We start from the raw sequence: 19,977 nt of genomic DNA, 5'->3' as shown, positions 1-19,977 counted from the left end.
AGCAACCTATAGCAAGCATGCTTTCAGTAAACTGGAACAGAAATGAGGCAGATCTTCAAAGTAGTCACTTATCTTCCTCAATAACTCTTCTACATGTAAACAAGATAAAACAGGTCATTTTGCCAGATCCCTCATTCTTTGAATGATCTTTAAATAATTTTCAAGAGAAAGAAGTTGTGTTCAGATAGATTTTTCTTACAGTTTACTTGAAAGACTTCTTTTTGTTTGTTTCTTTCTTTCTTTTGGAAATTCTCATACAGAATCCAACTATAGCATGGAAATGTGATTAAAAGTTAGCAATGAACTTGATCCTGCAAAACCCTGGGGCCAGGGTTTTGTGCACTTAGCTAGAGCTAGGTCCCAAATTACTATATTTTAGAGCTTCCTTTCCTATTTTTAACTTTCCAAATTCTAAATCTGGAAGATTTCACTGATTTTTCTCTAGTATGCAAACTTACTTCCGCATTTAATGGGTCATTTTGAGGTTGCCTTTTTTTTTTTTTTTTTTTTGGAACCTTTTTGAGTCTCTCTTAAGTGTCCTGTGTGTATGTGAACTGTATGTAAAATATCTCTAGCATTTCCCTCAGTAGACAGAACGGCTGTTCTGTGCACTCCCAATGGATTCCTCTTTTGGACATATGCAGTGGGTATCTCTTTTGGGAAATCGATGTTTTGGTTTGGTTGCCATGCTCATCAAAGTGGGTGTTAAATCACTTTTGTTCCAAAGTGCCATTTGTCACGTTCTACTTTCCATAATGTGTGGAAATCTGTTGCTGAACTTTGAATTGTAGTTTCTTCATCTTGTTTGGCTGTCTTACCAACACAAAGTTTAAACCTGCTGTTGCTGGCAGCACAATGAAAGGGAGGAGTGGGAATTTTACAGTGTAGATGTGCATCCATTTTAAGTTTACTTAAAGTTTACTTAAGTTTACTTTATGCTACCCTTCTCAAAACCAGAAAATGGTAAGTAAAATCAAGAAACAGTGACAACTGCCAGCTCCCTGGATTATCCTGGTTTTGCCATTCTCTACTTTTTATAAGCATTTTTACTGCAATCCTACTTTTGAACTTGATGTTACAATTCAGTAACAGTGTTCATGAAAATCTTCATGTTCACTTGCTACAGTAGCTGATATCACATTGGAAAAAGGTTTTTGAAAAAAGTCATTTATTTTAATGTTCTGTATATACAAAGTAATTTTACATTACGAACATTTTGATGATCTAATAGTACTATTTGTTATAATTAAGAAAACAACAACACAAAAACAAAAAGAATGTAGTGCCTAAATGACTTAATGCTTCTAAGTCTTATTTGCAACAGTGTTGGAGATATTTAGTAGGACACCTTGCTGGAAATTTGTGAGGGTAGGCATCCTAGATTTCTGAATCCCTTTTGACAAAGGGGAGTATGAGTTTCCAAATTACCTGTGTGCTGTAAAGATGTTCCCTTTGGAGCCAAAAGATACGAACATACAATTGGTAGTCAACTCAGGAAGTAGGTATCTGGATTATTTTTAAGTGGCGATTATCTTCCACATTCTGGTTATTATAGGGATGATCATCACTTTGGGAATTGAGGCCTCCTATTTTGATCCTCAGATGACGGTTTAGGAGCTGAGTGTTAGGTGCCACTTAGAAATTGGCAAGAGCATGTATTCAGGTAAAATATTTTTACCTCCTGTTAATGTAGCTTTTCAGAGTTTTTTAATGTCACAAGAGCTCTGAAAAGCAGTCCAAATGTAAAATCAGTTGAGCGCAATTATTGCATCTCTATCCATGGGTTATGCTGTCTAATAAAAAGAAATCACTCTTTTAAATACCTACAATTTTAAAGAGGATTCCCCCCACCCCTTTACTATTTAGGATGCAGAATGAGTTCAACCTGATTTTTGTTCTAACAAAAACTAACTTAGAGCAAGATTCACGTTTCCAGAATGTTTTTGAAACATTTATGGTAAGGCTGAGTGCATGTTTATACCAGCATATGGAGCATTGGAAATCATACCTGTCAAAACCAAAAAATTCCCAAAAGCTCATCCTTGACTTTTGCACTTAAAACAGAGCTGAATGTAGCCAACAACTCAGGCTTTCCATCAGGTGGCTCAAAACATTTAAGCCAGGTTTCTGCTTATTAAGATCCACGTGTAGAGTCCATGAAAGTGAGACTGGCACCTGGAACCTGCGTGGAGATTGAAGGAGAAGGAATATACTCCTTGCCTAGGGGCGAGGCACAGAGCGCTTGCATTAAGCCACCGTTAATGGCCCAGCAACGTCCTATTGCTTGAGGTCTGGTTTGTGCCTTTTTTTTCATCTGCAGCATAAGGTAACAGATGGCCGTGCCTAGCCCTCAGCTCTCTTCCCTCCCAGTGCCTACCCCCCTGCTGCGTGGCTGGAGGGAGGCTTGCCTTGTGCCACGGGCAGCACGGCATCCTCTTGCAGAGGCTCTCTGCAGCTGGGCCTCCTGGCACACAGCAGCTCCATTGCCTTTGGGAACTTGCACTATCCTGCAGACCTGGCAAGTGACTCTTGATTTACTAAACTTGAAGTTTATGTGCACAGAACCGTCATGCTGGGGACTCCTGCAAAACAGCACCAGATGTCCTCTCTCTCTCATACCGTAGTGCTACGTGTACTGGTAGTTTATAGCGTTCGTTAAGCAGTGGCTCTTCAGGCAGCCTTACTGAGAGGCCACTACCTGCTGCAGGTTCCCGCTGTGCTGCAAGCCACTCATTGGAAGCGGAGGTGGAGGAGGTGGAGGTGGAAATAAAGAACCGGACATTTCTGAACGAGTCTGTTGGTCAGGAGCTGGCATTGGGCTCACTGAGCCAGAGTCACTCTGCATAGAGCCAAGATTGCTGCCGTCAAAATGAGTCATTTTCTTCTTCATTAATTTTCTTTCTTTGGCTCTGCGATTCTGGAACCAGATTTTCACCTGCAGAGAAGCAGAGGAAATTTTTTTCAATTGCTAATGGACTGCAGTGTAGTCCTTTGTGTATAGAGTCAAGGGGCATAAGAGGGAAATGAACTGTGTGAGGACATGTGAGAAAGGCAATAGCAAACAGAAACAACAGAGCTGTTTGCTTTTTTCACACAGGTAATCTTTTCACACAGGTAATTAGTTGTTTAGCTTGATAAACAATTTTTTAGTGTTATTCTTAGTAGGTATTTCTTAATGGAATGAGCTTTGATTTTTTTTTTTTTTTGTACAAAATCTAATAAAACAATCTCATGCATCACAGTTACAGCCAAAAGAATCTGAGAGTATCTTTACATTGAAAACTGTACATCCGAAGCCAGAGCAATTCAAAACCTGTTATTGGCCTGTGCACTGAGGCACAAAAGCTATCCTGCGTGGATGCCGAACATTAATTCCGTTGCTCCACTGTGTAAGCCAATGGAAATAAACTTCTGAGCAGCATGTCACCATGGGTACATGTTATTTCCAAGTGTTATGGAAGTGTTGCCTTAACAGCTAAGTGCCTTTTATTGCCTGTGTAGACGGGGCCAGAATCTGCTGCTGTTTCCCACACAGTCCGTAACTTTATATCATAGTTACTGCTCTGTCACAGAAATGCGATCTTTGGGAAGAGATGAAGCAACTGTCGAAGAGTTTCATGGTTTTTGATTAGGATGGAACAAGTGAGGACGTGAGATGAAGCTGACAAGTAATACAGCAGAATTTGTTCAGGTGTGAAAGAGTGACTGTTCTATGGCAACTGAAGCGTCTTTGGATGTGAATTCCCAGCGCAGAGTTTAAACAACTGTGTGCCTACTATTTATCCTTGGAAATGGCTCCTTGTTATATGTAGTCTGCGTAATGGATTAAGCTATCACATTCAGACATGTTTTTTTTTCTTTTGCTCTTCAGATGACAAAGGAAGCAATTTTGTCATTATTTTGCATAATCCTCCCTCCTCCAAATCTGTGGTTTGCTGAGAAATACTGATTTGTTTTCTTTTCCTTTCTAGCTGCTTAGCAAAGGATAACTAGGCCATGATCAGAAAATGGGTAAAACAGTACGAAGTGGTAATATCTGTGGCCACTAAAAGAAACCTAGTGGTGAAGTCCCACAAAACATCTTAAGTAATCTTGATGTGCTTATTCTTGAGCCATTATTATTCCCATTTTCCAGCTGAACGTGGAGATTTCAGATGCACATAGAAATTGTAAAAATTTGAACTCATGTTCCTTAAGTCAAAGGCTATCATTTCAAACACTTGTAAGTTCATTTTTTTTGTCGTTTCTGGAATATCACTTCAGTAACAAATGATGTTCTGTTAAACCTGACTCGAATACTCTCCAATATCCTGCACTGGTATGGTACTGTGGTAATTTTTATGCTTTTTGTGCTTTGCCCGTCATTTGCCAAAATGCATGAAAAGATGAAACAACCTAAAACCCAAACTAACATCTGATTCAGAATTACCCTATGTGTTCAGCGTTATCTGCTTTAAATGTAGAGTTTTATTCTGATTTGTTATTAAACTAGGGGTGCAGACCTGCAGCAGTGCTCCAGAGAGATGTTTTAGTAGGCATTTCAAGGTTGAATACCAGTTACCAAACACAAGTAAATACAAATCTGTAATGTTAGACTAAAAGCCAATGTGATCAATTGCAGCTGAGTTGTTCTTTTACCTGTTTCTCTCCTTTTCTTTCAGTATTTTTTCCACTGTTCAGTTGTTGTGTAAGTAACCCCCTTGAAGTCTTCCCCTCTCTTCTTCTCCTCACCATCTCTTTATTTCTGTATCCTTTCTATTTCAGAAATCCTTCATTATACCACTTATTTGGTACTAGATACCACATTTTTCCTTTCTTGTTTAAGCATTTTGCTTTGTCCTTCTGTCTTGAGATAACCTCTTCAATGTCCTGGATGGGATTTTTGGCATAGTCAGGACAAAAAAAAAAATGCTTTTTTAGGCAGTTGTTTCAGGTTTTAGATTCAGTGCAGTGCAATTTGGGATAGGACCATGTGTGTTCAGCCATGTTCATCCAATGGAGTTTAATTTTGTGTGAAAGATGAGCAGTGGGAGTATAGATGAGATATTTCTGCCTTAATCCTAAATTTTCAAGAGTGACTTCAGAGATGCAGTCTTTATGCAGTGGAATTAATTTTGTTTATGAAATATTGATGATGAAGAGCAAATATTGCAAAAACTTTAGCCATGTTACCCTGCTAACATGCCAAAAAAGCTCTGCTACATGGCAAAAAATGTGCTTTGCTTTTTTGTATCACCACTTCTTATCTGCTAACAAAAGGTTTATCAGGAATTATCACCCCTCAGGGAAGTTTCAAGTAAATATTGTTGGCTGTTTAAAGAAGACGGTCTTCATTTTTAAATTAAGTCTTAATAATTAAATCATTATTAGGATTTAAGCAGCCAACTAGAAAACAAATAGTATGTTCTTTATAGCCAGTTGAGATAACTGTAGTTTTCAATATATACTTGCATTCAACAGCAGATCGAGTAGTATTTACAAAGTATTTGCTTCTCCATTACTGTAAGCTCTTCCAGTGTGTGTGTGCTGTGCAAGAGGGATGCACAGTGCTGCAGCTAGGTGGATTTTGAATTGTCCCTGCTCAACAGAGCGCTTCAAACAGTGGTGACTCAGGTACTGGTACAGGTACAATGACTGGTACTGAATGATAACTGACTGAGGAAAACGGTGCGGTGATGGTTATTCATGTTGCAAATAGGCCAACAAATGAGCATATTCTCCCCCGAAATCTGTTCGTGGAGATCCTCTAATAAAACTTTTAATTTTGCAGGTCGCTGCTTCCTTCAGTGTACAGCATCAAGAAAGTCCCCAGTCAAATGGGGCAGAATGCATGCTCAGCTCATTTTACGAGTGTCTTTGGGGACAATCTAGCTTGGTATCTTATCTTGGTTTGCATGAGCCAGGGGCCAGGCTCCTGCTTTGCTCTCACTGGAGGTGGCACATGCACTGCAACTGCATGAGTGAAGAACGTGGCACTGAATGGCTCCAGAGCAAATCGTATTTATCTTTTGGCCTGGAAGGATTGTTTTCAGTTGTGGGAATGCAAGGGGAATTTGGAGGGGATGGGAGGAAATAGGGAGGAAAGGAGCAGCAAGAGTGCAGGACATTATTAACAAAAGGTTGGAGGTAGCCAAGGAGACAAACACCTTCCGTGTCCTGACAATGAGTGATTTCATCACTTATATTTAGTAGCTGCACCCCTGCTAAGGCTGACCTGGTTGAAATCAGTTGGAGTTCCCACTGACTTCAGCAGAACCAGGACTTTTGCTTGGAAGTTTTGCAAAGCTTTCACCCTCCTACCACTGCCTCAGCCAAACCAAGACCTCCAGGCAGCATTCTGTTGATAGTTTCTCAGAACAAGGCTGTCAGACTGGTGCTTTTGTTTCTGTGTTGTTGCACGGCTCTCTGCTGTCATCATGTGAGCTGAGCTAGTGCTGATGGGATAATTAGGAAAGAGCAGAAAGAAAGCCGGCAGGCCATTCAGCTGGGTAGTTTGAGTTCCTTAACTGCAAAGGGAACCCGGCCACGTAGGTTATTAGAGGCATTAGCATTTCTGCGTTCTTAACCGGTGTGGTTATCTCCTCATCAGCAATAATAAATGCAAAGGAAACTCTGAACGGGTGATCCATACTCTACCTGTCTCTCGGAAAGTCTTAGGTTTGCAGCAAGTTCAGACTTCCTCCTGATTGTAATGTATCTGTTGTAATGAAATTCCTTCTCTAATTCTAATCTCTGATGATCAGTGTAAACCACTCGGTACTTCTCTCTCGTTCTTGTTTTACCTGTTTTGAAAGAAGAACACATTGCTTCAAGCTAGAATTTTTTAACTTCAGTAACATAAAATATCTGACTTTGCATTTGATAACGTTTGTGGGTATTTTAGACTTCGTTCTCTATGCACTTACCCCAAGTGACTCCCTTGACTGTAGTGGACTTAGTCTTGATTTACAACACGAGGTTCATACCACCAGAGTTTGGGTTTGCTCCTTAGTAAATAGAAGGTAAACTGGTGCTCATAGTCTTTACTATCCTTGGGTTATCATTTGGGAAAGGGAAGATGTTCTTATTAAGAATGAGGAGCCAGGAAACCTGGGATCTGTTCCTAACTCTGATGCAGGCTTCCTGCCTAGCGTTGAATTGCTCTGTTTCTCTGTTCTTAAAGCTGATAAACTGCCACCTGATTCAGAGAGAAATGTGGAGGATATTTAATTGCATAGAAAATGCTGAGAGCTTCCAAACTTCCTCAGTCCCAGTTGCTAGAAATACTCATTTCATATTGTGGTTGTTACTGCAATTTGGTGGCTATGTTTTTCCTTCAAATCTAGCACAATCTATCCACAACTTGATAATAGCTCAAGGAATAGTAATAGAGACCTTCAGATGACAGCTAATTAAAACGAAAAAAAGATGAAAAGAAAGCAGTAATTTTAACAAAGGACATTCAACAACACTAGAACGGCAGCATCTGTTCTTTTGCAAGCAGCAGCGCTGCATCGCTTCAGACGAAGGCAGAGCTGACTGAAGCAGACATGGCTAAGGGGTATCTGGGTCGTTAAAAGGTAACAACAAATGACGTGAGCCAGGGAACATGCATGCAAGTAGCTGAAACTTATTGATTCCATACAGGGTAATTTGTAGGGACAGAAGATGTTGGCAGTAGTGAAACAGAATTGAGAATGAGAGAGGCTGCTGATGCTTTCTTTCTCACTCACCTCTTCCCTGCTGTTAATACTCATTTTATGCAATCAAAATATTGGAGATCAACAACTGCTTAAAACCAAGGCCTCTTAGCCCTGCTTCCTACATTTTGGAAAGATTAGATTGTTTTTGTGCTAAGACCACTGTTACAGGGTTTGCTAATAGTGCCTTGCTGGTTCGTTTTCTGCTTGTCTGTCTGTATTCATCTGGACAGTTCCTCATCAGTAAATATTTCCTCTGTGAATTGGGACAGAGAATGTAGTTGTAGTTGGTAGTTTTGGCAGTGTGCTCCACAGCGGTACTGCAGTTTGGGAATCTTCCACCCCAGTAGGTGAGAACAACACCATTGGAGCCAGGTTCTCTAAGATCGTGCACAGAACTGGAGGCATCTTGTGGCTTGCTGCCTGTAACAGCCTGGTAGTGCTGCAGATGTAGCTTAGCTTCATACAACAGCACTTTATTTTTGTCTTACAGTTTTTTTTTTTTTTTCCTGAAAAAAAAGTACGCATGCATAACTTTTCAAAACAAAACAAAACAAAAAAAGCATCTCAGACTCATAGACTCATAACACTTTAACTCATAATAACTAATTATTTTTGAATGAGTATCACTGAAATAGATTTTCAGACAGGAGCTGGTAAAATTTCAGTCTCTGTGTAGGTCACTACAGCATGCCACCACAAAGCAACCAGCTTCCCCCCTGCAGGACGGAATAGCTGGAGGTTTCAGGTATCAGCAGTATCAAAGGCCTGATTTCTGCCCAGCCTGTCCTTCCAGCTTCCCTTGCTTTTGAAGTTTAAGTAGCACCCAGAGATCAGAATTCAGTCTACAACAGTGTAGCAGAATCTGGAAGTACTTTATCCCTTAATTCATGATTTTGTTTCATGACTTAATGTTTTTTCCCCCGTATGCCCAAGGAGGAATGAAGTCTCATTGTTTTCATGGCTGAACATGTATAAAGTTAACATTACCTTCCACTTATTATCTACATGCATACACCACATGGTAATGACTTATCCACGTCACTCCTTTCTCTAATAGTGTTTGACAACCGGTACTTTGTTACTTGTAGGAGTTTTTGGCTCTGGTACTATTTATGTTATGAAGTTCTTTAGGTACAGGTTCTTTCTGTCTGGTTGTACTCTGGATGCAGAGCTGTGTGCACTGTGTAGCACTGGCAATCCTGGGCACTGCAGTGCTGTAAACAAATATTGTTATACCTCTAGTTGTGGAGAGTAACTGGGTCGCCCTATGGGACAGGCTTTCTCTAGGACCCTTCCTGGGCTTGTAGAACATGGTCTACATCACAATTTGGTCCTTCAGCTTCCTCGCTCTGTGCTGTTCGACTCTGGGAAAGCACTGTGCATTGATAGTGAGTTTACAATGATACGGGCATTTCTAAACTGTCCGAGCTTAGTTGGAATGTTTCAGGAGGAAAAATAAATTGTGCTTTTTGTGTTTGTTGCCTGCTTTTGCTGGGGTTTCTGCTCCTTCCGTGCAGCCAGAAACACTTCACCCTGATCTGTTTACTTCCCTGTGAAGGTTCTGCTGTGCTTGGCTAGGTTAGATGCTCTCATTTCAGGAGCATTTCTGCCATGGCAAAACTAGTGAAAAGCAGAATTAGCCCAATTACGTTTACCCTGCTAATCAAGTGAAAAGTGCTGCTAATTTTGCAATATTATGGTAAGAATTTTAAAGTCCCTGAAGAACAGCAGTTTAGTGCAGTCCACATAAATAGTAGGACATTTGTTTTCATTCATTCGAAGTGTAAATTGTTTGTTTAACGTATGGTCACCTGTGGTGCTTTAATGCTTTATTTGAAATTTTTCAAGCTTTTGATCTCTCTAGTCTGGTTTTTGGTTAAGGCTTTCCTCTTCAAATGAAAGTTTGGGGTCATTCTGTGGGACAAAATATTTAAAATGTTTCCTTAGTCTCCTTTGTGTTGTTAAGATGGAGTACACAAAGGAGCAACAAGGTGATCTTATCTTCAGCTCTATTCTCATTCAGAAGCCATAGACAAATATCAGAAGCTCTTCTGTTGCCAAAACAAGGTGGTAAACTTTGAGATCTGCCTTCCTATTTATGATTTTAAGTGTTTAAACCCTTATTTGAGTAGTAGAGGTTGTTTTTTCTTTTCTTAAACTGAAGACATTAAGTGTATGTGGAAAACAGAACTTCCATAAAATCTTTCATTGTTGTATGAGTTACCTTTCTGTTTATTTTGTAGTAGAAATTACAATTTCTTCTTCCTTTTTGAGGGAAGATTAGGAGGTTTTGCACCTACCTTATTTCTTTAAAGTAAGGTAACAAAGTAATTTTTAAAAAGGGAAAGGGAAAAGGAGAACACTTCATTCTTAAAAGTCAACAACAGACTGAGAAATCTGAGCTCCTCTGAGAAGGTATTTCTAGTTCTGGCAGCGCCGTGTTTTACTCCTAACGAGACGTGGGTAAGGCCCTGATGTCAGTGAGAGACTTCCACGTGCCTTTGCTGGATGCTGGGTTGGAATTGCTCAGTGTATGTCATTTGATTTCAAAGGCAAAATACATTTTTATTTATTTTCCAAGGTTAACAAACAACAGCACTAAAAACCTATTGCTAGACAGTTTAGGACTTTAGCTTCTGAATTTCATCTGTTAGGTAGAACAGATCCACTGTAGTGCATTCTGCCATGAATCTTGCAGAATACCTACTGGTTTTATTTACAGCAATGCATGTTATTTCAGTAAGTATTACCTGAGTAAAATCTGAGGTAGAACTAATGGATCCACCCCAGAGACAGCAGAAGGATATTTTTCACTTCTCAGGCTTGTTTAGTAGGTGATGACTGAATTTAACAATCCAATGATAAATGTTAATGTTTTAATCCAATCCTTTAGTCAGATCCTGCGTATTTTACTCAGGTGAGTGAACAACATTTAGCTTTCTGTGGTCTTAATCTTTTATTATGTCAGGTTGTCATTTTGATCAGCAATGTATTATCAGTTTTATTAGGAAAGTGTTGTCATGGCCAGTCATACCACAGAGCTGCAAGTGGTTGGAGGGTTTAGTGGTAGTTCAGTGGAAGAAAAAATAAGGAGCTTTGAAGTGACTGCCTTTGCAGTATGACTGCCTCTGTGCTAGAGAATCAGATTGGCTGCTTTTGAGCTATTTAAGAAAGGTGAATTTTGTCAAAAACAACAACAACAAAACAAACAAAAATACAGTTTTACCCATGGTGACTGTTTAAGACTGACTTCGGAATAAGGAGAAAAAAGACATTTCAGGCTTAAACTATCTCATGTAAAGTTTTCTAACAATCCTGTTCTATCACACCCACTTCAGCAATTTTTGTGACTGGCCAAGTTCTGAGCTGGGGGAAGGGAACAGCTTTCCCATTGGCCATAAAATTCACAGAGTATTTCTTCTGAAGACAATAAAGCTAGGAGAAGGCCTCTTTATTTGCTGTGAAAATCATCACCCTTTCCGGCAATATAACTCCTGAAGAAAAAAGGGAGAAGGAAGAGACAAGACTGCATATCAAAGCAAAGAGAAGTGTTAAAAGGGTCTGTTGCCTCAATATGACAGATAGGCCTCAAAACTGAAGACAATGTAGCCCAGGAAAGGAGGGAAAAAAAGCCACCATCAGACCTCACAACTAGTTTACAAAGTAAAATAAATTAGCATGAGAACTAGCCCTGGCCCCTTTTTCTGTGCCTTGTCTCTTAACTGTTCAGGAAAATCCTTCATCTTCCAAAATTGACATCGTTCCTAAAATCCACCAGCTACCTAATTTAGACAGGAAACGTAGTACAGAACAGTGTCAGATAACGTACAAAGAATCACAGTTTCAATAGTTTAATATTGTGTCAGAGGGAGTTAATGTCTGTGCTGGGTAGCGAGAGGTCAGCATAAGTCAGCTCAAAATGTCAAACAGTTTGCTGGCATGAAGATATGCTCTGTTTGCATCTGCAGCTGTAGGTTGGCTCAGTATTAAGAGAGATTAGTGTTAGTTTCAATTGTAATAAAGGTAAGGACCATGGGAGCTCAGGCCCCAGAGTGTGTGTTGTTTTTTTCTTTTTCTTTTTTTTTTTTTCTTTTTTGAGGGGGAGACTATTTGCAAATATTCACGCACTTTAAAAGTTAGGAAATGAAAGGGCCATATTCCCCATAGGGAAATTTCACTGACTTCATTGAATTTGTGAAACAAAAGTAATTTAAATAAGTCTTGAAGAAGGACATTGTGTTGCACATGAAGTTCTGTAGAGTTTAATTTAGAAATACACACTGCCATTCTATTAGAAAATGTTACATGAGTCTGATTCTGTAGAGTGTGAGTAATCGTCTTCCTCCTGCAAGTCTTAGTGAGGTGGGGGGGACTGTTGTGAAGATGGATGCATGAAGGTTTGTGAAGCATGGTGAAATTCTGTGTCTGTATTTTCTGACGGGTCTTGATCATAATTTCTTGTACGTATTCAGATGACTCATGGAGAAAAGGACAAACTATCATAGAAATCAGAACCTGTCAACGGACTTGCAGCATTTTAATCTCTATGCTGTTGACTCCTATTTGAAGTGCTGACAGTTTCAATTTGGAGTACATTCTGGTATTCTGTAATAAAGCTCTTGCCAAATTCTGTCCTTCACTTTGTTAGTGTAAACTATTCATCTCTGTCATACAGAAATAATTGAACCCAAAGCAGAATCATTTTTGTCACCTTTCAATGACGATTGGTCAGCCTGCTTGGGGTGCATTTTGTTTGGGAGAAGGGAACAAGTGGCCAAAAGTGTGGACAGATGTCTAAGTGGCAAGGTCAGGAAAAATCCCATTGCCCGTGGCTGTATATACTAAAAAGCAAGCAATTAACTGTTTTATTATTTATTTTTTTTTCCTAGGGGTGTGTTCTTTAGAAATTCAAAATTTTGCAGGAATAGCTTCTTAAGAGGCTTGTTTCTTTCTTAGATTTAGGGGGTATAACTTCTTCCTTCTTCTAGATTTACAGTGCCTTGGGTAATGATGCTGTCAGCACCTGCCATCATAATCAGAAAAATTGTCAGAGTTTATTAATTGTCAGTTGTTTTACTGAACAGTGACTGGGGTGGTGTCATGTACAGGAAAAGTCTCTGCTCATAACTAGCTTCCCTGTTTCTGTACTTGCTCCCCCTCTCCTTAATGGTAATAGAGGTTTAGATCTGAAGATGTACTTTCAGCTTTGTGAGCTAATTCTCACTGCTGCTGAAACTGCTTGGTGCTTACCTATTCAGCCTTATTTTGGGCATGGTTTTGGGCAGATGTATGTTATTTTCTTACAAAGGCTAAAAGTAAAGTCTCCTCCTATATGCAGGGTTGCATACCTCTGTAAAAATACTGAAATCAATAGAAGTAGATTTCTTAATTTGTTCAAAGATGGATTTATTGTACTTTCCATCAAAGAATTTGCCTGTAATTATGCTTTGTGTGTACGTGAATTGCCATCTCAGATCCCTAGTTGCTGTGGCTTTGTTCTTTGCTGTGATTGCTAGTTGCCTTGGCTTTGCTTGCTCTTTCACAATGGTAGTTTAGGGAGATGGGCAGTGTAAGGGTTAGAGAAGGGTCTTTTTCCACTGGTGCTATTGAACGAAAATACTAAATGGCCAGTGTTTCCTCCTTCGAGTGTTCTGAGTGAAAACACACTTGCTTTCTCTTGTATCCTGAACACCCTCAGGAATTCAGTGACCAGGCATTGGATCCTATGTGCATTGTATTTAGGATCAAGTCCTACTCCCTCCAGTTCCAAAGCTGCAGAGAGGGATGTTCAGACATCCTCCGACCAAAGGGAATGGTGGATGAAAGCCTGATTAAGTGTTTTCTGTGGGAAATGCATTCCAGTGCTGCTAAGTCAGCATGACAGTCTTGCATTAAATACTGAGATCTTCCAGTGATTTTAAGTAGCATAATCTCATGAGCTTTACTTAATACCAGGTAAAGACATACTTTTATATTTCATGTTCTTAAAATTATACACAGTAAGATTTAACTAGAAATCATTCTTCTTTTGTTCTGTGTAAATTGTTTAAACAACAATATGAAAAGATCCATAGGATATGAGGCAGTGACAGAAATTTCAGTCAAGTGTTTTGTTTGTCATTTGTCAGGATGTGAGGCCACAAAGCACCAGTAAGAGAAGCTAACCATGAAACCCCTGGAGATGGAAGTGTCATTGATTCTGGGCCCTGTTTCTGTAGCTGCTACAAGTCAGACTACCCAATGTAAGTAAACACATGGAAGGAATCTTTCCTGATCCTAAAGGGATACGATTACAGGAGCATTTCTTGAAGGTGTTCAGGAACATCTTGCAAAAATTACTTGCATTAATAATAATTGTTCCCATGGTGAAATCATATTATTGATGGCTCGTATATTGCACCAAGTAATGAACAAACACTAAATGTTATTTCTATAATCTTTTTGTGACTTCAGGTAAATCTAAACCTTTTTTTTTCCATCTTTAAGAATCATAGTTCATATCTATTTCACAGGGAATAAAAATAGCTAATAAACAACAGATGTAATTCCTCTGCTCTTGCAGAGAAATTCCTAATGTTTTTTTTTCCAAAGAGACAGAAGGGTAAAGCTGCAGTTTAAATCCACAGGAGCAAGAGGCAGGTAGGTAAAGATGAGATGAGAAGTAGTGTTTTTTGAGCAAGTATGCTGCCATCTGTAAATCATAGGGTTTGTGAGGAGAAATGTCATTGTATAAATAAGGACTACCCAGAAGTAACCTATAAGTCCTTGTGTGATTGGCCCCCCTCTTTTATCTTTCCTTAGATAGCATTCAGTGAAGAGCAACTAGATACAGGTAGACATAGATACTAAAAAAAACAACACTCCACAACCTGTATTTTTTTATTTGCCACAATTTTTACGCACCCAGAGTAACAACGTACTCTGGTTGTCCTCTATGGACTCCTTATGAGCTGAAGCTGTACTGCTGAAGTTGTATTCAGCAGGAGTAAGTGTGGCTCAGTCTGTCCATACACATTAGATGCATTATTTTAATAAAGACAATTTTTCTGTTTAGTTGCTTTCATTTTTGCAGGGCATGTTTTTAAATTAATTGCTTCCCTCTCAGAGATTGATTCAGTACTGTCTTTGAAAACCATAATTTGCAGGCATGTGTGGGACAGAGCAGGGAGGGAGGAAGGGCTGAAAGGAAAGGAACCTTCCTGAGATGTAACATTAAAATACTGTGAGCATCTCTTAAGGGGAGGTACTGAGCATCCTTATTTCCTACTGATGTTTCTGCATGTAAAAGCTGCTCAGCACCTTGGAGGATCAGATACTTTATAGCGGGTTGTATCTGTTCTTTTCAGGCAGTTTCCCCTCTTGCTCCTTTCCTTCTCTCCTTCCTTGTTTGATTATTATTTTTTTCTGTTGATACAAGGAACAGAGATGTTTTAAGTATGTTTAATAGTTACATATTTTTTGTGTTACTTCCCTGCTTCCCACAACCAAAATCTTTTCCTCAGGCTTCTTGACTTATTTTTTACTTGTTAAATGTGACTGAAGCTTTTTTTTTGTCTTTGACTCACCCACTCATGTGCATCAGAGGTTGACCCATCATAATATTAACTGATTGTGTTACCATAGATCTTTATATTTCTGCATTTTTTGAGAACTGCTGCTACAAGGGGTGGCAAGCCTTCCCTTTTTGGTCCTGTTTTTAAAGCCTCTCATCCTGCAGACACTTGATTTAAGTATTTTGAGGTTTAAGAGGTTGTATCTAATACAAAGGTTTCTTTCCAACCCCAGTACTATATGTATTTTACTTGAACTTTTCATATCTACTCTAAAAGTTGAGGAAAACAAACAATATAGGTGGTGGAGAAATATGATACTTTCATTGTGATTTCTTTCTACAGACATGCTTCCTCCTTTAAATCTATAGGACCGCTATTAAAAGCAATTATTTGATGTCACTTTTTTTTAACATATCCTAAGTGAAAACAATACGCTGTCAAAGGACACTGCTTTTCATTTTTTTCACCAGTAAACGTCAAGAAAGAAATAAGAGATCATAAGCTGATCAAAAACAACATCCAAAAATAGAACCAATATTTAACTGCTAGCAAGAGAATTGTTCAGAGCAATTAGGATCTTTTTTTTGTTGTTGTTAAAAATGTATGCTTTCCTCAAAACACAGAACCTGGTGGCAACATCAACTCAACACAAAACCAACCACCCAAAAGAGAGAAATCCCATCTCAGCATAGCCTCTCTGCCCTCATACCTGTAGAAGTAGATTGTACTGTTTTCCTCATCCATTCATAAGAGCTGTGCCTTTGGCTGTTGGGAGAGATTTGCTGTGCATTAATTGTATCTACAGGAGGTAACCCCCCGGATCCAGCAGGATGGAGGGAGCTGTAATCAGCAGAGCTGTAGGAGACCTGCCCAGGAGACGAGCCATTGATCTGTGCAGCAGCCACGGTGCTGGAAGGTCCTGGGCCATAAGCGTTCCAGTCCTCCCTCTGTGGGCCATAGTGGGATCCCCAGGTTCCCGCAGGCTGTCCGTGGTTGTCCAGGGCTGGCACATGGTGATAGCCCATGTAGTCTGAGTAGGGGGGAGCGGACGCAAAGTTTTGCACTGGCAGGTTGTTGTTGCTGCACCTTGCAGGTCCTGGATACATGCTGGTTTCTTTATCCAAAAGATAACTCACATACATGATGCTCACAGCCTGGCTTTGTCTTGCTGGGACATCCTGCTCCTCACAGGGTTTGTTTGATCTCTCTTCCCCTCCTCTTTCTTTCTGTCTTTTCTAGCCCTGACTGGCTCTATAAATGACTCATGCTAGCCCTGATGTCCCTTTACTACACATGATTAACAATGGTTTTACCAGGTGCTGGTGGTAACAGTTTACTAAGGTCCTGCCTGATGTCACAGATAACTGCCTGCCCCAAAATTACATTTGCATTCAAATGAAGGGCTGACCATGCAGGCAACCCCACCTTGCTGCTAGTTCTAGTGCTTCCTTTCTCACAGATCCTTTATGTATTACCATCCTGGTTCTATACTTTTTGAATGTAGTTTGAAATCTCCTGGTCTTCAAGCAGAATTGCATTCATAGTTAACCAATAACCGTTCCGACAGTAAAAGTAGTATTTTACTTGAGCAATGCACATCAGAATCTAACTTCAGGCCTTAGTTATAGTTAGGTAAAGCCTGGTATCTGTGAATCCATTAGTTCTGTTGTTAAAATGTGTTGTAATATTTTTATCTGAAAACAGAGGACTGATTCAGGCTTTAACTGCATGAGCACGCCTCTTGCCTTCAGCTCTTAGTGCATGTGGGAGAGCACTTGCAAACCACAGTAGTCCTGCTGATTTTAACATTACAAAGGATATACAAGAAGTCTCATAGTCATTTTGAGCATTTGTTCATACGAATAGTCTTGTTGATGTTAGCAAGCCTATTCATGAGCTGCCTGCTTGCCACAGTGATTGAAGTTTCTCTATTCTAACTTACAATGTTAACAGAAAGAGAGTCTGTTATGGAGAGAATGCAGAATTTGTCACTTTCCCCATGCTTATGTCTTGTTTGTGATATTGAAATGAGTAGTAGTTTTCCCTAAAGGTTTTTCTGTTCTCATTGCTGTGTTTGTTCACAATAAGTAGCACTTCTTCTTAGAAATATGGGAACAAATTCTAGCTTCTTAGCTCACAAAAAAAGCAGTTTCTTAAATTTCAGGAGTAATCCTATGTTAGTAAGTACCAAGTTCCTAAGAGATTATGTATAACCAGGGGTGAGGGGAGAAAGTGTTGATTTTTTTTTTTTTTTTTTTAATGAGATAGATACCTTAGCATTGTCTCCTAATGAGAATTTACTGTTTTCATTCCTGTTCCTTTAATGACGTGGTACTTAATTGCACCTTTATTAATGAACCAACTTGTTAAAGGGATTTTTTTCTTAAACAGGTGCAAAGTATGATGAGTTTTTTCTTTGTTCAGAAGTGTATTTTTTCTTTGAGTGTCTTTTGCACTTTAACACCAGTTGAACTTACAGGTTCCTCCTGCTTCTCAGGAGGAAAGAATCACTTTGCACACCTGACAAGCCAGTTGTTTCCTTTTGTGAGAATGGTGTCCTTAGGCTGTAATCACGAGGTGGTTAGCTGTGCTTCTGGAAATCTTTTGTCTCTTACTACCAGGGCTAGTTGGTGAAGCACAGGTTTCTGTGATTGTTTCAGTGTTTGTTATAAGACTTTCATATTGTGCGCTTTTGTAAAACTTGTGCTCTTTTACATGTCTTGCTTTTTGTGAGCTTCGGAAGGAGCGTGTTTTGCTGGCATCATTGTTGAAAGGTATTTTAAAAACATTAGGTAGGGGAGGTTGGCAGAAACTTCTTTGTATTTGCATATGTGAGCTTTATTCAGTTTACAGATGTGTGGCAGTTGGTCATTCAGAATGCCCAAGTATAGCTGCTGGGGTGGACTCACCAGATCTGGGGAAGTCACTAATTATTGCTTGTGTCTGAACAGCTTAATCCTCCCACATCAGCAAAATAAATATTAATCTAACTATACTTTGGGGTGTCTGCACAGCCTGTTTCTGTAGGTAACCAATGCAATGGGGTTTAAACTCTGCAGCATGATCTTATATGTACCTTAGGATTTTTTAACTAGAGTATTTCACTCCTACTCAATCATTTAGAAACACACATCAGTGACCAGTGAGGTAGTTTGGTAGCCCTCAAGTAGTTACCAAAAAAAGATTCTTTACAACTTTGTTTTAACCTGATTTTGATTTCCTTTCCTTCCTTTCAAATCTGTTGGAGATGCATCCTTTGAAGCATTTCTGTACCTCTCCTGAATGCAGGTGTACCAATAAATCAGCTAACGGAGGAAGCAGCATTTGCTCATTTATTGTAGCATTAGTTGTAGCCCTCCAGCTGTCTGGAAGATATTCTAGTTCATTTGACAAAACTCTTCCTGCAGGCCGTAGCTCCCTAACATACCAACAGCTGGAAACACTGCTGAAGAGCTGGGGTCTCACTGCATAGTTTAGATCTTGATGTGCCCTTCTTCAACATCCAGGAATGTTACCCCAAACTACACCAATGATACACCAAGCTACAGCCAAGCAAACATGCTCTATCCTATTCCCTAATCCATTGCAACATCACTACACGAGAAAAGTTTTTGCTCCATTTTTTACTATAATATAGTTGGTTTATGCAACTAGAAAAAGTAAAATAGCGTTTATTAGAAAAGCAGTAATTATCACAGACACCTTTTGACGCTTTCAACTAGTATGTCCATATTGACATGGAAGAGGACTTTTTTCCTTGTTCCATACTGCTTCAAGAAAGTACTTTATAACATATGACTGTTAAACTGATATTCTTTTATTCTTCTGGCCATGTGCTGTGACCACTAAGAAGGAAACTCTGCTTTCTTCAGATTCTTTAAGTTGATCCTATTTCAGCAAGTTATATTTTGCTTCCAGTTAGCACCAAATTTTTCATTTGTATCACTTGAATCTAGCCTACTAGGTGAAGCACATCTTTAGACAGACATGTTTTTCAACTTCTTGGTGGTAGGTAAATAATAATGCTGATATAGTTCATGTAAAACTAAACATTTTCATAGGCTCTTAAGCAAACACAGTACAAAAATATTTGTATTTGAATTGCTTTTCATAGCTTCTAGCAAGAATATCAGTAACAGGTGTCTTTTTGGGGAGATCTGTATATATGTATACCAAATCCTTTGTAAATACACCATTCTTCACTCAGAACCTTTTTGGGGGAGGGTGGGGAAGAATGAGAATTTTCTCCAGAGTCAGTTGTTACATCTATAAAGTCTACACAGTACTATATGTGTAGAGAGTTTGGAATACAAAATAAGCACACTATTTAGGTGAATAAAGCCTATTGTCTTATCCAGTTTCATAGAAAACAAATTCATTGTTTTCTTTAGGAAAATATTACTCTGTTCCATAAGTTGAGAATAACATTCATTCCTGATCATGTCTGGACAAATACATTTCTCTTTTTTATGCTTGCTTCTTTCTCTTATGTTCTTTTTGGTTTTGATACTTATGTTTTTTCTGGAGATTTTACTCTATGAAAAGGATACGTAAACATTTTTATTGTACACTGACTTACAAAAATTATTTGTGTAGGGTAACATTTTGAAACTCCAAAAGTTAGTTTTGAAATGAAACTAAATTTTTAAAATTACAAATATTTGACATTAGATGTAAAACAGAAGAACAGAAAATAACTAATCCACATCCAGTTTCTCCTGTGAAAGATTTTCCTCCTAGTA

The 19,977-nt window shown here is 39.1% G+C and overlaps 2 protein-coding genes across 2 annotated transcripts in view; one reads left to right on the top strand and one right to left on the bottom strand.

Annotated features, from left to right (window-relative positions):
- Positions 1-19,977, top strand: part of LOC311444123 (uncharacterized protein) — a 293,968-nt gene that overhangs the window by 25,104 nt on the left and 248,887 nt on the right. Inside the window, exon 3 of the mRNA XM_084535025.1 lies at positions 13,811-13,924. Within this exon, the coding sequence (XP_084391151.1) occupies positions 13,849-13,924 (76 nt within the window). The 5' untranslated portion in view covers positions 13,811-13,848. The remainder of the gene's footprint in view (positions 1-13,810; positions 13,925-19,977) is intronic.
- LOC311444121 (homeobox protein CDX-1-like) lies at positions 2,681-16,566 on the bottom strand (the record flags this gene model as incomplete). Its single annotated transcript, XM_084535023.1, has 3 exons — positions 15,945-16,566; positions 6,637-6,782; positions 2,681-2,935 (listed from the first exon to the last, which is right to left on the bottom strand). The coding sequence occupies exons 1-3, from the start codon at positions 16,375-16,377 to the stop codon at positions 2,681-2,683; spliced, it is 834 nt and encodes a 277-aa protein (XP_084391149.1). The 5' UTR covers positions 16,378-16,566.

The sequence above is a fragment of the Aythya ferina genome, assembly GCF_964211825.1.
Source record: "Aythya ferina genome assembly, chromosome: 13".
NCBI lineage: Eukaryota > Metazoa > Chordata > Aves > Anseriformes > Anatidae > Aythya > Aythya ferina.
The sequence above is the reverse complement of the archived record's forward strand: the minus strand, read 5'-3'. Positions and strand labels throughout refer to the sequence as shown.